Source organism: Gadus macrocephalus, chromosome 5, assembly GCF_031168955.1.
Source record: "Gadus macrocephalus chromosome 5, ASM3116895v1".
Classification (NCBI taxonomy): domain Eukaryota; kingdom Metazoa; phylum Chordata; class Actinopteri; order Gadiformes; family Gadidae; genus Gadus; species Gadus macrocephalus.
In genome coordinates this window covers 7,721,730-7,738,939 of record NC_082386.1, presented here as the reverse complement: position 1 = coordinate 7,738,939, position 17,210 = coordinate 7,721,730, and the positions used below count along the sequence as shown (strand labels likewise).

General features: G+C 45.2%; 1 protein-coding gene across 3 annotated transcripts in view; it reads right to left on the bottom strand.

Annotated features, from left to right (window-relative positions):
• The window catches only part of kif6 (kinesin family member 6), a 54,730-nt gene that overhangs the window by 20,472 nt on the left and 17,048 nt on the right, over positions 1 to 17,210 (bottom strand). Inside the window, exons 10-13 of one of the 3 annotated variants that reach the window (XM_060051968.1) lie at positions 12,909 to 13,012; positions 9,619 to 9,724; positions 7,585 to 7,696; positions 1,624 to 1,722 (exon numbers count right to left, since the gene is read on the bottom strand). In XM_060051968.1, coding sequence (XP_059907951.1) covers positions 1,624 to 1,722; positions 7,585 to 7,696; positions 9,619 to 9,724; positions 12,909 to 13,012 — 421 coding nt within the window. The remainder of the gene's footprint in view (positions 1 to 1,623; positions 1,723 to 7,584; positions 7,697 to 9,618; positions 9,725 to 12,908; positions 13,013 to 17,210) is intronic. The other 2 variants (XM_060051969.1, XM_060051970.1) reach the window with 2 other exon arrangements.

Sequence of the window (17,210 nt, the reverse complement as noted above, 5' to 3'; positions counted from 1 at the left end):
CAATCTACTGGTTTATAGAACCATACACACACATTTCTCCCTTATATGTGAAAAGCTTATGCTAATTAAATACTCCCAGTCCACACAAATACAAAATGTTACTGCATCTCTATACAAACAGGTCATCTGAGGGACATGCTGCCTGTTAACTGGGCACGGGTTGCATATGTGCACAAGTGTTTGCATTACACTCCTCTAGGATCCATGGCCACCCATCACCCTCAGCTTTTATGAGCCTCAAGTCATCAGTCACAAATTGCAGGTTTAGCATAACACTGCCTGGTGTCGCCTTTCTGGAGCACGCACACCCCGGTGACCCCCAAAGAGGAAACGCGTTAATGCATGCAGAGCTGCGCGGATGACATTTTGTTTAGAACCAGGGGTTCGCACCAGGAGTTCTGGAACAGAGCGAGACTCCCCGGGATGCCAGGAGATCCTCGAGCCCGGGGATTTGTAATGAAATCGAAAGAGTGTGTCTCGGAAAGACAACCTCAACCGGCACACACTCGTGACCACAAGCAAACGCGGCGCTGCCGACATTCCAGTCGACAGAGATCACCTCTCTCGGAGCGCGGCCCGCCACCGCTGGCGTGTTCCCTTCCCCGCCTCCCGTGTGCAGAAGGTGCCATTTATTTGAAATCCGTGTTGACGAAACTGACAAAACGTTTTATCTTTAATGGTTTGTTATTATCACGGTGGCTTGTGTTTTACAAGTGTGAATTAGCTGCGGTTTTGATCGCAAAAAGTGCAAACATCAGAGCTTTGCAGAGGTTTGCAGAAGGGAACACCTCAATGCCTTTAACCTGATAATGTGGCGTTTCATTAAAACCTTATTTTATGAGAAAGGGGTTCAGACACACAGGAGATGTGCTTTGATCTTGAACCTTGCACGTGAGAAAATTAAAAGGCTTTGACTGAGGCCTTCTAAGTGAGACTGAGATATAAAATTGAAAAAGAAAAGAAGAAAAAAGATCTATACATCTCCCTCTGGATCGTGCAATCATCAGTCCTCCATCTTCCTGAGCTTAAGGTCCAAAGCTACGGGGCAGCGGCGGACGTTTGGAGCTCAGACTGGGGCGCCGTTGACTGCAGCATCCGAGAGAAAGCTTCGCTTTTTCGGAAACTTATTGTTTCGGTGTACGGTGTTTGTGGATGGTGAAGATCTGTCCGAGCAGCGAGTTATTTAATACCCGCGTGTTCGGGGGTTACGATTCCTGTGCACACATATAGTATATCGCTACGGTGTGTGGGACGCAACATCGCACATTCGTTAATACGTAACAAAGGTACTAAAAGATGATCACAAAAAAAGTATCTCTCTTTTTTTATACCTCAAAGTGTCATCAGTGGGTTCATTTATTTTATTTTATTTTTTTCCACAATGTCTTGTATTTTAAACGATTTATGATGACTATATGCTCTGTAAGGTGACCTTGGGTGTCTTGAAAGGCGCCTCTAAATTAAATTTATTATTATTATTATTATTATTCATTGGGTTCATTCAGTGGCTCTTTAAGTTCTCCTATCGGTACTCAGTCCTGGCAAGCACCCAAATGTAAGTTCTTGTACTCGTTCTTTGACTGAGGAAGAGGGTGCAGGCTGAAGGAATGGGTGCAGCCTTACCATTTAGCTGAGCGGTGGTGTCCTGGTCTCTGGTCTTCTCCGTCTCCTCCTTCTCGCTTATCAGGATGCCTCGCACAGCTCGATTCAAGGGAATAAAGTCTATTTGGATAACAGACATAACAGTGGCAAGTTATCACTTCCATGTCATTGTTTTGTCTTTCTTCTGTCGCCTGGCACCTAAAAAGGCCACAGCAGACGCCACTGCAGCCTCCTAATGAAGACGGACAGAGGAAGTGTCCAAGGTGATGTCCTGGATTTTCCAGAGGCAGCCGCTTCCCGGCTCCAGGGGTGCGTCTGCTTTAGTGTGTGCCCTTACGGGCTTAGTGAAATGTCACGCTCTGTCTCAGAGGAGCCAGTACAGAGAACAGCAGACTCCCAGACAAGTCTCAGAGCACGAGCCTGTGCGTGTGTGTGAGCAGAGTGCACGTTTGTGGTGTAATTATGTCCACGTGTAGATGTGTTTGTGTGCATCTGACAGTGTCACATGTTTTACTTCGACCGGCAACATGTCATGGCGCATTAGGTGAACGTGTTGCATTGCCTTTTCTTCGACACCATGAGCTTGCTAACTGCTTTTTTGTGTGATTTCAAATACCTTTTCCAGACATCACTTTCAGATGGCCTCGCATATGCTTGTGGAATTACAATTATATGTAAAAAAAAAAAAAACTCCCAAATAATCCCAATCATTTTAGCTTGACTATTTGGAGACAAAGATCTTGGAGAAAAATATATCCTCAAACTTAAGCCTGATGAAGTTCAACATGTTCAGATCCAGAAAACATATAAGCCAATATCAAGAGATGTCAAACATCTTTCAAACAAGAAATAGATTCCACTTCTGAACGTCGATACGTCGGTTAATACTTTTTTGTGAAAAAGCAAGAAAAAAAACACGTGCTCATAAAAGTGTGCAGGGACAATCTAGCCTACCTACCATATGGAAAACAGCTCAGGACATATCGGCCTGCGGTTCAAATAAAGTGTGGAGTGTGTTTGATGCCCTTTGACAACCAGTAATTCACCGTCGACACATTAGTCTGTTCCTTAAAGCCCGTCTCCCTCATGAGATTAGAAGACATTTGGCTGCGGCCAGACCGAAGCCAGGGGTTGGTCAGCGGATAAATGATTACGTTCCATCAAACAAAGTCAAGGAGTCTATATTTCCAGTGACAGATGACCATGTCTCGGACAGCGGCGTGGAGACGCAACACGGCGGAGACAGAGGGGACGCCGGCGGTAACAGTGAAGGGGAGCTGGAGAAGGAGCGAGCTTTCCAATGAAACCAATATGTTCTTCTTCTGAGCACCCCCGAACGCCAAACCACAACAATTCCTAATTACCTGTACATGCCAAGTCTTTAAAAGACAATATTCACGTTGCCGTGGCTACCCCTTCATTGTTTGGTGGAGGTTATTGCCTCAGACCACAGTTCAGCAGGTTTTTCCATTATTGAGTTATTCAATAGCCCCCTTTGAGCTGATTAAACTCTTAAAAAAATATATAGCATGTATAGGATCTACAGGCATGTGCACATGCTATTTGCTCAACATGTTGTGGTCTTTTAGACACATTTCACCATTTTTGTCCAATCTTTTTTCCTCATCTGATCTGAACATTGTGCTCTGAAGAAATGGGAAAACCACAAAATAAAATCACCACATTCGCAAAATGTCCTAAGGTTGGCTAACTAGGGTTACATCTAGGTCATAAGTGAACAACATAATACTTGTATTATATTGATATTATACTTGGGGCATATTTACTTTGTACTGTGCAATGGAATAAATCATACAATATTAACGACTTGAAGACAGTTTAAAGGGAAATCACAGTTTAAGGAGTATTTATCTATAAATATCGGTGCAGTAACAGTGTAAAAACTTCTTCCTTCTTCTTCCTCTTGCTATGTTGTGAAGATCAAGTTTCTTTACTCACTACATGTGAGAATCATGTTATCCAATGGTATTGTTGGTGATTACACACATTCAGACCTAAGAGTTGCTGAACAAACAACAACAACATAGCTTGATCAAAGAACAAACGATCCCAATACCATTTGCTACTTAGCCATTTAGCAGATGCATTTAGCAGATACAAGTTGGCCATCCTGCTCAAGTGTGCCCAACGGTAGTCTGCGGTCTGTGGGCTGTGGGGCTTCAACCCAGAACCCTTTGGCTGGGAGTCAAACAGCCTAACCACTAGGCTAGACTTCCCTGAGGTAAGCATCGGTGGTTGTTCACAATGAAAAATGGCTCCACTGCCACGTAATCTTGTAAACTAAAAGGAACGCTCCAGAGTGGAGTAGCAAGGTCGTTTTTCGTTCCAACGTCTCGCCATTAAAAGACAGAGCGTATGAGGGCTAAATCCTAGAGATAGGCATGTCGGTAAACATGTGAAATCGGTATAACATCAACCTGTCCCATGATGTACTCCTTGACATCAGTGGGCGCCATGCCTCTACATCAAAACACATCAAACAGTCCTTTGAAGGAAGCTCTGAGTCCTGTAATCAGCCACCTTTTGCCAGCATCGGCTGCAGAGGCCTTTGCTCTACCCACGATAACAGGACCAATAAGACGCTACCGAGATAGATGACACCAACGGTCAACCGACAGCTTGGCATTAGCACATTTCAAATAAACCAAACGTACACATTATAAAAGAATAACAATAACAGACAAAAATAAAATAAGAAAAATAAGTGCAACGCTAGGAACACGTTTCTGCCGTGCGCTCACATGGTGATACTTAAATACAATCAAGATGTGCCACTTAAGTGCCACCCCTGTGCGTGTTCCTCCACGCCAATGCTTGGAATGCCTCCGAGCATTAAGTGGGAAGTAGGGTTAGGACTGGGACTCACACGTGCACGGCACGCACTCACCCGCAAGCACATACACATGTCCGTTCCAAACTATAATCTATCCTAATCTGCGACCTAAAAGCCTAATTGAGTCATTGAAAGATGGAGACTGACGGATAAGAGATGGAAATTTAAATCAATCAACATTCATTTGCATTGACACACAGAACTGTTTCCCAGCTGGCAAACCAAACTCCCCAAGCTTGGGTTTGTCTCCTACTGCTGAAAATCACTTGATGATTTTACGAGATGTTCTTCCGAAAATCTGACAGCAACCGCAGATATGAGAAAAGCGCTATAAAATAATCTATTTCAACTTGACACAAGATGTGTTTGAGTATACTACAAACAATGACATTTGTCTACTTTCGATGGGACTATATGCATACAAACATAGAATACACCAATTCTCAATTGAGATACATTCCAAAAATAGCAACGATGTGAGTGAATCTTTGAATACATTTCCCTGAAAAACTAAAACAGTTTTAATCAAGTAAGCAGCAGTAAGGGGGAGTAAGCAGGTTGGGGAGAGTTCAAAGTATTGGGTGTCGATTCCTCCGTGAAACAGCATGTCCCCGATCCAGACAACAAAACACTTTTTTCAACATCACCAGAACGTTATGTACGAGAGAGTCAGTCAAGGGCCTTTCGAAAACACTGCGTGAAATTTGGCCTGCACACATAAAAAAAACATCAATAATCAAGGCTAGCACAGTACATCTGCTAACACAGACGTTAGCATGCAGGAGTTTATCATACAGGGCTTCAGAGGGGCCTTTGAATTATGGCAATAAATTCCACTGCCTTATTCTAACCCAGGGGAATCAGGCGGGGATAATAACTTGACGTGAGAGTTTATATCTGAAAATCACCAAGGGCCTCTTAAGGGAAGCCCGGGGTGCCAAAGATTGTAAACACATTGTCACGGATTACGAGTCGCGCCGCATCCCGGTGCCAATTGTGACTTTCGCGTTAGCGCCGATCTGTCATGGATACGTTGTAAACGGACTGCATTTTGTGCACATTGTGCTGTGGACACGCGAGCCAAGACAGAACAAACCTGCATGTTATTACTCCCCATCCTGCGCGTTCCACCTAAAGCTGGGAGCGCGTACCCCCTGATTTGTTCTGGAACTTTCCGACCAACCAACTCTCCCAGCACCAGAGATTTACACATACAGTATATAGCGTACGCTCCTTGGGGAATCCTCCCCTGAACCCTGTTGCCCTACTGACTCATCAAGGGGTCAAGAGGTCGCAGTCATAAACACCAGACTTCCAGGACAGGAGTGGGTTTAGGAAAATGGAGGCGCCTTTGTGCGAGAGACAGATATCGCAAAGGCAAAACCTTAAAGGATCCCATTTCTATCTGAAATGGCTACGACTGCAGCAGTATGCCGAGAACAGACATTTATCAGGCGTTTGATGGACCGAGTTTACGCGCTTTACAAGGCTTGTAGATGTATTGTGCATAAATGTTTCCCACGCATGCTCGACCCCTGGATTAACCCGAGAAGTGTCTATTGCCACTATTCCCCCTCGCTGGAAGGCTACATAAAAGCCCTCATGGACACAATGTGACCACCCCTAGAATTATCGTAGGGGATAACTCCCCTTACCTTACCCAACCCCAAATTTGGGCCCTGTAAAAAGGTGCTTTGTCTTTCAAATTGTGTTCCAAGAGGATAATGTAAATCAAAGTAAATGTGTGCTTTTGACCAGTCCTTGTCTATTTCACCGGACCGCTCGCACTGTAGGGCCTGCTTAAAAAACCTCCACACAGTTCTGTCTGTATATTAGCCTCTATTGTTTTGTTTGTGCCATTATGGTATTCCTCATTAGGCCATGGATGTGTCATCGCTCTCTCTCCCCCCTCTCCATGTGAGGTTCGATAATAGTTCCCAGGTGTCTCAGTGGGGGGGGGGGGGGGGGGGGGGCTATATAGGGCTAGCTGGGCACATCCCCTGGCTATCCTGTGGTTTCTTCCTCCAAGGAGGGGTATTCTCACATAATTAAGGCGAGGTTGGTGGAGCTGGAGAGGGCGAGAGGCTGGGGGTGGAGGTGCATGGGACCCGAGACATGGAGATGACTGTGTACATGGGAGGCAAGAGGCCATTACCTGGCGGATGTGGGCTTAGCGTGTACCGGCGGACTGGATGGAAGGGGGTCGTAAACATATAGGAGTGCTAGCGCTGATGTCATGGCAACAGGCCTTAGAAGAGTATGTCTCACGCACACACAGACGAACCACCCCAGTGGAACGAGTGCACTGAAAACCTTCCTCAGGAACCCTCACGGACCTATAATAAATAATGGAATTAATAGTTCTGACAATATAAATAAAACCATCTGTATAGAGAGAACGGGTATGTAGAAATAAAGGTTGTTTTTTGCTTCTGAACACGCGATACAAGCATTGCGTGTTCCCAAACGACGTGATCTTCATTGTTCAACTTATGTATGATGTGGAAAAACGTCCATGTGTCATCCCAAAGGGTACCCTGTCGATGTTTAATTAAGCCTGAATGCTCCAAAACAAACTCTGCGGAAGAATATCTTCATGTCCAATTTACTTTGGAGGGCCCTCGTCTTTGTGGCCAAATCATCAAACAGTCGTCTAGATTTTTCCGACTAATGTGAGATGATCTAATGAAAAGCCGCGGTGAGGCGGGAGGGGGGCAGCCATTAGAAATATTATCTTTGAAAATGAGGGATAACAACCAACGACAATTATGATGAAGTGCTGTCATTAAAAGAAGGTATATCTGAAGATACGTATTAAAACAACATCAACGCTCCATGTGTACCTCAGAAGGCCCAGTGATGAATTCAACCATATTTAAACGCCATGGTTTGTGTGTTTATACAGGCATGATTATGATTCCACTGTACGGAAACACTAGCTGATTAGGTTTAGTTCAAACTTTTTATTTTAAGTTCCATCTGAGGCACACCGTCGCGATGGTATCGACGTGGGAGGCTGGCGTTGTTTGGGTTGGAATTCTTTTTTAGGAATTATAAAACATTCTACTGAAACGTTACAATCCCACAAAAATATACAGTGTTTTCCAAAAAGATTAGAAATGTCTGACCAGGTGCTGTAGCTACTGCTGACAGAGGTGTGAGCTCGTTCCCAGTCCCAGTAGCACGTCCTAGCTTCTCCTGGATGATGGTCAACTGCTGTCGAAGGCCGGATACGATGGTCTATGAGGAAAAGTAAAAAAGGTTCAGCCAATCTAAACTCTAAACTTGGAAACTTGTTTTTGCTCAACTCTCCTGTAGTACACACAGTTTTCACGATTGTTTCGATTGTTTAGGAGTCTAGAGTTGATGCGTATTTCTCAAACCTAGACTGTTAGATATTCTGCAAATATTAAAGAGTTACGGTTAGGGTCAGGTCAATCGGCCGACAGTCAGAGACCCTTCCAGGCTACTGCACTGCCACACAAACACACCAAAACCAGGCTGGAGAAACGGGAAATGTGAACCAGATCCTGGGTGCCTGTGGACTGCAGAATGAGCCAGCGTGTGACCAGAGTGCGATGCTCGCAGGAATGTAAACCCAAGAGGAGCCGTTGTGTTTCAGCGCTCATAACAAATGCAGAGGGATAAACACAGTCTGGAACGGGGTGCGGGGAATGCCTGGCACAGTACGTCAGAATAAGTAAATAAGGACTTAAAATTAAGTGAATAAAGCTGTTGATCCAATAAATATAGATTAATCATGGCATTATAACCAGCATTGAAACCAATGCCATGATTAATCTATATTTATTGGATGAAACCTTTTAAACGAGTTTTCACTTTTGCTCAAATCACTGGGTACTTAAAATGGTGTCAGTGAGTGCAAAACACTGAACTCTATTATGTATTATCAACAAAATTCCACAATGTAATTACTGAGTGATTATGTTGTAATGCAGTTGTATGAAGTGCTTCCAATGGTGTCATAATTCTGAGCTTTGCCTTCAACAGTGATTTTCATTCCATGAAAAATAGGGCAGTGACGGGCAACATATAATGAAAGGAGCACTTGAAACAACACAGTAACCAAATCAATCTTGTATGCAGTGTATTTGTAAATGTGAGTTATTTCATTTTTTACACCACAATTGTTACGCTGGGCTTGAAAATAATATGAACAAAACTCGAATTTCCCTTTTTTGGGGGTCTTGGAAGAGCTAACCACTACGTTTGTATTATTATTATTTTTTACAGTTTTATTTTAAGACCATTCAGGGCCTCTGTATGTATCTTTCCCAAAACACATACATACCTCGGGACAGATGGCTACCTCGCAGTAGAGTATAGGTCAACATTTGGCGCCTTATCTCTAATTAGTTGACTGAGGACTGTCGGCAAACATTGAGTGGCTGGGGCCCAAGTCGGACCATGGGAAAATCAACAACCTACTACCGCGTGAGGTGCCAACCGCCTCCCTTGGTCACACCGGACGGCCAGCCGAGTCCACCACTGCCCACTCACTGTGAATAACAGTTCAACAAGATATACATATACATTTATGACATATATGTCATTTTTATCTTTAGCTCTTTCAACGAGTGACACAATTGGCTCCTGATTGATGGCCATTGGGATTGAAAGAAACTGATTGAAATCCGGCGTTAAAAAAATGGTATTTCAGGTGTTCATGAGACCATGCAGTACACAGGGGCCGTCAGTAGGGGGAGCCAGTCCAAAGACTTATGTGATGAGTTGGACACCAGGGGAGGTAGTGCACGGAGTCAACCAAGCATGTTGAATGAGTTCCCAATGGCACCGTGTCCATCAACTGTGAGTGAGCATTACTTTTTTCCCCATCCCCTTCACATCAGACTTTGATGCGCACCATATGCTGCGATGCAACCCAAGAATGCACATGAATCCGAAAGACCAAACAAGCTTCAAAAAGTGAAAAAAGGGGACAGAAAAAAAAAACTCAACAATGGATTTCAGAGAAGTTCATCCATTTTAAACAACGATGTCATGCAACCCATTCCAAGAATAACATCTGTTGAAAGGATTGAGAGGGAGAGGACTCCATTGGATTTCAATGAATAACGTATCACACTATAGACGAGCACCGGTGGGGCGACGCACGCCGCTCAGATAATATAACCGAGTACCTTCAGTAAGGTGAAGCAGCGGCGGATCTTTCGGAGGTCGGTTCCCAGTGCCAGCGTCGCCTCTGGGTCAGCGTCGTCCAGAAAGTCCTTCACTTGCACTTCTAACCTAGAGACGCACATTCCACATCATTATAAAAGGATAACGCAGTGCACAATTATTAGCAGATGCAAAACGAATGCATTCACTTGTCAGTAGTATGTACAAGTAGTGCAATAAAAAAACACAAATACACACAAACACACATATCCATGTGCACACACACACACACAAGTGCGCACAAGCACACAAACATGCACGCATATGAGCACAAGCACACACACGCGCGCACACACACACACACACACACACACACACACACACACACACACACACACACACACACACACACACACACACACACACACACACACACACACACACACACACACACACACACATTCCTTGGGCCGAACCGCAGACTTCTATGTCTATATAGCGTTTTGGAAAGCCTCTCTATCACACTCGAAGCGGGACTGGAAAGCTGCCACTCCGAGAGTGGAAATCTGTATTTGTGCACAGAAATACAAATAAAAGAACCAGTCAGAAAAGAAAAACTGTTTGGGTTAACGCATGCACCGTCCCCACTGGGGCCGGGGCCTGTTGATAAACTACCAGGAGATGCTAGTCCAAACATTGGTTCTTCAAACTCCTGCAGCCCCCCGCCGGAGCTCTCCGGGGCCAGATGGATCTGGTGCAGCAGACCCCGGAGGCGTGTGGTCGTTTGTGCTCCGCTCGGTCCTTCATCTCGCCGCCGCACGCCACCCTGGAAAACCCACCGCCGTTTACATGTGCCGGGGTCTCAAAACAAACGCGCTGCTCCTGTTTCAGGGCAACTGCGAGCTGTCACGGGGGGGCCCCTGATGATAAAAAAAGGCTAGAATTTGCTCAGAGTGTGTGTGTGTGTGTGTGTGTGTGTGTGTGTGTGTGTGTGTGTGTGTGTGTGTGTGTGTGTGTGTGTGTGTGTGTGTGTGTGTGTGTGTGTGTGTGTGTGTGTGTGTGTGTGTGTGTGTGTGTGTGTGTGTGTGTGGAGAGAGAGGGAGAGGGGATCCCTGTAACGCCATGCACAATATTTACAGAGAAAGGAACCATCATCTTTCATACGGAACCAGGACTCAATCGTTTTTCCAAATGGCGGTAAGCTAAGACATGCGATGAGTTCCGCGGAACAAAGAACAAGCTTGGGTTCTATGTTGTAGAGGGAATAGAAGAACATAGTATTTACATGACCTGTTCAGCTCAAATTCCACAAATGACTGAACGACGGTCAACTGAACAACGAGAGGAATGATGACCAAAGTCCTCATTCCAGAGCCCTGAGTCTCTACTTCATATACAGCAGAAGCAGACTCCCGTGCACTGCCCCATCTGGATCGAGAGAACAGGGGTGGAAGATTGGAGAGGATGCAGCAAACATTGATGAGAAATACATTTATAGGTCAGGGTGTTGATCTGCTGCCACATGCAGTCCCTAGAAACGTATTCCCCAAAATGACAAATAAATAAGCATGTACACCGAAAGAAGGTGATGGCAGACATCATTCAGAGTCGCTCCGAGTTTGCCTGATGAGTAAAGCACAATGAAGTGGAAGGGGGTTAATGGTTTGAAAAGGCTATCCTTGTGCGGATGTGCTTGGGGGAGCTTTAAAGACTTCAACGCTGGAGACGGGACGTCCTGGATGAGAGAGCGCCCCCATCGCTGGATAATATCTGGCCTTGAACGACGCGTGGGGAATAAACGTGGCTCCCGGTTTCTATGTGGAGGGAAGGAGAATTTAAAATTAAGCACAAAAATGGTTTCTTGGCTGGAGCGCGGGCCAGCGGGGAGCACTTTTAACTATGATAGAGGCCTGGCTGCGATGTAGTGGAATTGACGTGGAAACCAACTAAAGGCTGAACACGGTGGAGTGAGGTCACGCTTCCCATAGCTACGCTAGGCCGCAGCAAAAATCTGTTAATCCAATGTGCAGTTTTATTTGATTGCATGTTCATTATACTTAATATAATATAATATATATAATAATATAAAGTTTGTTTCTGTCGACCCCCGTTGCTCCATGGAACGATGACTATTGGCCGTAAATCACGTTGAAATTACTACTGAATCAGGCCGCAGATAAAGCCTTGGACTTTCCTAAAACAGCTAACATCCGGCGTTGAGGTCATTAACTCTCATGCTGCCTTTATTTTTGGTCTAACACCCCTTATCTCACTTGCTTATATTGGTTAACTGTATTTTTTCCTTTCATGCTGTTCACTGCTATTGTCTATAACTCTGCCTGGTATGAGTTTTAGGCTACACGGTCTTCTATGTTTGTTTGGAAGCACTCAGGAGAGTATATAGTGGCAGATGCACGCATCTATTTTGGAAAGATGCTTCAGTGGGAGAAAGTTCATTGGTTTACTTGTTCTTCATTTTGTCACGTATGTTACATTTAGTCTTCTTGTGCTACATAAAGCGATTACTTTGTCTCTTTTAATAGATGACTCTACAACCTAACATAAAGGGGCAGCTGGCTGGGAATGCACTTACATTTTGTAGTTGGAACTGTAGGGGTCTAAACCAACCAATAAAGTCTAGTGGAGGCTTGGATCAGAGATGCTCTCATTTTAGTAAATAAGAAAAAATGTAAAACATATTGCGCGGTTCTACGGCTACATTTTTTTTTATATATCAACCCCTCTTTGACCATGACGAGAAATGGCAGTTCCAAGGTGAACCCCCATGAAGCCGGCAACTGGTTAGGGCAGTTGTTTTTAATATTTTTCCTTTTAGTCTTATTCCTTTGACTACCCAATATATACTCTGTAGCACAAAAAATAAACTGTTATCGTCAAGGTCTAATAATTATACAAATTATCCTGGTCGTAAGAGTGACGGACACGAACGAGCACCCTCCACAAAAGGACAAAAGGAGATCCCATCTCGTCTCTCACTGGGGGTCTGAGGTGGGTTGCGTTCTGGACGGGGGGGAACTGCAGCACAAAATGACATTTTCTTGGAAGAAGTAAAAGAAACGAAAGTTAAAACTCCTGCGGCACATTGTAGAGGCCATTCTTGACTGTACTCTCTATATCCGATACTTTACTGCCTTGGCTTGTCTAGCATTTCTATCCCAGAACACACTCTAATGAAGCTTTCTCTGGTTCTGATAGATTTTTTATTCTAGATTTTTAGTAAAAGTAAAAAAGGACACACAATCGAACAAGAACATACAATGACAGCACATGGTCATGTGGGTGGTTGACTTACTTCTGGATCTCGTCCTGAGTGAGCTGCTCTTGTCTCGGTTCTCCCGTTACCATCGCGAGCTCATCCCTGAGGGACTGGTTCTCCCTCTTCAGGCGGGCAATCAGCTGAGATGGACACGGAAATAAAAGCACACAAACGCAAACGCACACACACACACACACACACACACACACACACACACACACACACACACACACACACACACACACACACACACACACACACACACACACACACACACACACACACATCAGGGGATCCATCAAGTCTTTCAAACTTGTAGCTTATAGCACAAATAGGATAAATGTTCAATATTTTCTGCGGCATAAAAAGTTGAAATTGAAAAATATTGCCCAGTATGCAATAGCCAATTGCACACACACAAAGGGCCGCCAGAAAGCTGATGCCAGTGGATGACCGAATCTTCCTGAATATAGTTTTGTGGCTTTATATCTCCGATTCATTTTGAGGGCAACTCTGAGCGATTCCAGGCAACTGGATGCTTCAGCGAGAAACACAGGAAGCCAATGATAGCACACCATAACATAGCATTAAGCATATCCGGTGGCACAGAGCAGCGCATGAATTCATCGGGCTCCCATCTATGTTCAAGTGTTTTGTGAAGGCTCTAGAGCACTCAGCCAGTGGGCAGGTTGCCGTCGGTAACCGCCGTCCGTGTCCAGTTACTGCATGTTTGTTAAAAAAAAAAAGACACCGCTCACCAAGTACCAGTGGCACTTACGGCCGTCTATAGAGAGGTATGTAGATAGCCATCTTCTCATAAAGAAATAAGAGCGAGTGTGATATAGCAAGAATGTGCATTAACGTCAGAGCCATGATCCGAGAAGAGACAGTGTGACGACAGGCCACTTTTTAAAAGGCTATGTTGAAAAAATAATTAAATGGGATTCCACCCATTCAGCTCCAGGGATTTTTTTGAACCCCACAAACCCTAACGTTACTATGCTCCCAACCTGCTTAACTCTGCACAAGTTCCAAAATAAGTCCTTGAGTGCTGGTAATGAACCTCAATGAACCTGAAATATCTGCACAAACTAGGCCGACTCATTTGAGCCATTGAAGAACTAAGGAATAATTTTCAAAGATAACAAAGCATCTTCATTCAGGGTCATCATATCTACGTTATCTTTGTTGATGAGATCTGGTGCCACAGATCTTTTCTTCTGTCAATATCTGGAGAGAATGTTGTCTGACTGACCATAGTAAGGCTATAGTAAGTCTGACTCTGAGGATAAGCCAGTTCTTGATAGTTGATTAAAGTTCCAATGCAAATAGTATCAGTAATGATTCTGTTGCTGACAACACTCGATATCAATACATCAATCGATTACAAAAAGGAATTTATTAAGGTCTGCACTTTTTGACCACAACCACTTAGCGACAATGAGTGAATCGGATAACAATCAAAGCACAACGAAAATCAGTTGTGCAAAATAAAGTGCTGCACAAGCAGGTTTGCAAAACAAGTGATTGGCTCCTATTTACAAGACCCTTGATTGTTTTTCTATAAACACAAGAAACAATCCCTCGGCCAGGGATTGTTAGAACCCAGACCTTGTATTCTTCCATCTGTAGCTCTTCTGTTTATCTCTTGATTAGCTTTGTGCCGGTCAGTGTGAGGCTCAGGACTTTAACCCCTAGTGAGGAGGATCCAGCCGCAGACCCTCTGCCTTGGGTCCACGTCCAGCAGCTAGTGGTGGACCCCACCGCTTGACCTATGGCTGTCTGATGTGAGTCCAGGCAGCCCACTGCGCTCCCTGGCTCTGAGGCCAGCACGGGCCCCGGCCTCTCTCGGGTAACACGTCTCCAAGGCATGCGAGGCTGCGCCTGAACGCCGTGGGTGAGAAGGGGACTATCAAAACACTGCGGTCTGCCAGCCACCACCAGTATTATTGTTCAAATTGCATGTTACCGGGATATTTTAATAACTACGACAAGTTGTAAAAAGCCGTGCGGTGTGGTGGTGCAATGACCTTGTTGCCAAAATCGATGGAAAAAACAACTCGTGGTCCCAACGATGAAATGCTCCCGCACGGGTTTAATTTGATATAAGGTTTGACCTAACTCATCGAGGGAATTAAATTAATTTATGGAACCAAGGCAAGCAGGTTTTTAAAAGTATTTAGTTGTTATGGTAATATTATTTTTAGTGTCTGGGTTTTCTCACAAGAAGGACAGTTTTACCTCGTTCTCTTTAAATGATGGCATGGCATATCTGGTTTCACGACCACACATCCTAAGGACAGAATCACTGCCAGCCCCAGGATTGTCTCGGTGGACCAACTAAACCAGTGGGAAGGTGGCAGCTGAATGCCAGACTCAACGACACTCCTGACACTCAGTCGCTAGGGAGCCATGGGGTCAGAGAGGGTTTACGCAAGGTCAGAGGTCAAACAAAGTAGACAAAGTTTAGCAGAGTAACGACCGGCCGCCGAGTGCCCCCTTCTCAAACACAGAAACAGTCAAACAACCCCCCCAGTTCTTGAAAAGAAACTGCAAGGTTTTAGTTAAGAGTCCCCCAGTCTAGGGCACATTTCATGGCTAATCCAGCCCGTGTTGCATTCTATAGGCATTGACCTTCCTAGATGCCTACCTCTGCCCGTAGCCCCTCCCTTAGTGTCGTTCAGAAGAGCCAACCTGATGTAATGCTCCCAGCTGTTAGCAGACCGCTGGCCGCTGGACATGCAGTTTTAAGTTGCAGTCTATTTCAGAGGGCCCAAGCCACACAGTGCCACTGTAGCGCCAGGGACCACCGCATGCTAGGAATAAAGCCTGTCTCAGGCCATGTGACACATGATGTCAGCCAATCGCATTGCAGCGCTAGGTCAGGGTGGCTTGGTGAGAAAATCAAAGAAAACCCAGGTTCAGCTGAAATCACCGGGACATGAACGGCTCTTTTGGAAAGCCCTTTTGCATTAACTCATTGCTAGTTGGAAGCAGGCTATTTTCTAAACTACATACTATTTACAAATAATAAGGATCATTTTGATGCCTATGATTTTATAATCCTGTTCAAACAAAAGGCCACAGTACAGATGCAGATTACACTGACGACATGCAGCCATTTGAGATGAATGTTGTACGTTCTGCACCGCTCACAATCAATGCGCAGTTACGGAAACCCTTTGTGTGGAGAGTAGGGCAGGGGTTTGCTTTGCTACCTATACCCAAAGGCAATTCCTCCAACCCAACCACCTACCTCGACAGATATTGTGTGTGCGTGTGGCATCATTAAGACTCTGTGTAGTGCTCGAGGAATTGCATTCTACCTCCCACAAGCTAGAGTTGACGATGAGCTGGAGAAGCGGGGGAAGGGAGGACATTCATGTGACGTGTGTGTGTGTGTGTGTGTGTGTGTGTGTGTGTGTGTGTGTGTGTGTGTGTGTGTGTGTGTGTGTGTGTGTGTGTGTGTGTGTGGGAGTGTGTGCATGTGAGACAGAGAGCTATAGATAGAGTGAAGAGTAGGGCCCAGGTTCAAGAGGGTCACCCAGCCACTGTGTAAACCCATGAGACCCCCACGTGAGGCCAACTATCTTGACAGTTTAGGGGACGAGGGGTGAGTGGCGTTGAAAGGAAGCTGGTAATCCAGACCACCTACCAACAGTGAGCCGGCGGCACCATATAGTCGGCTCCATTTTCACAAGGGAGCATATTTGGAAGAGTGAAGTGTAGCAGCACAATTTCGATATGAATTTCCACTTCAATAAAAGCGTGGCGCTGATAAAGCCCAGAAAAGTTGAAGTAGAGCTGTAAACACACATACTGTTTTGAAATGCCTGTTGACAGGTCTTAGTAAGATATATAAATGATCATTCGTTTCACATCTTGCCAACAACCTAGCTCTCTTTCCTCCTGGTGGGGTCTGTATTGAAAGCAGCACTAAAGAGACAGGTTTGAATCCTCTCCGTGGGGTGCAGCTTGTATTGGACATGGGCATGAGGTGTGGACACGGTGTGGCCCTTGCACTGACTGTGTACGTGGCCCTGGGGTCACTCCAGCCGCCAGCCAGGCGTGATGGTTCCCTGGTTCAAATATGGTTTCATCCCGGGGTGGAGGCCCGTAGCCTACATACCTGCCGATCGTTTAAAGGGACTGTGTCGTGTTCCCTTTGAAGGAGGCCCGTTGTATGACCCTGCGAGCAGCACTGTGGCTCAATCAAGGTGCCAGGGGGGGGGGGGGGGGGCTCCATCTGGCTGGGAGATGGCTGCTCCAAAGTGACCTCAAATAAACAAATAGTTTGATCTGAGTCAGATCAGACAAGGAGACTGCATCGCTTCAGAC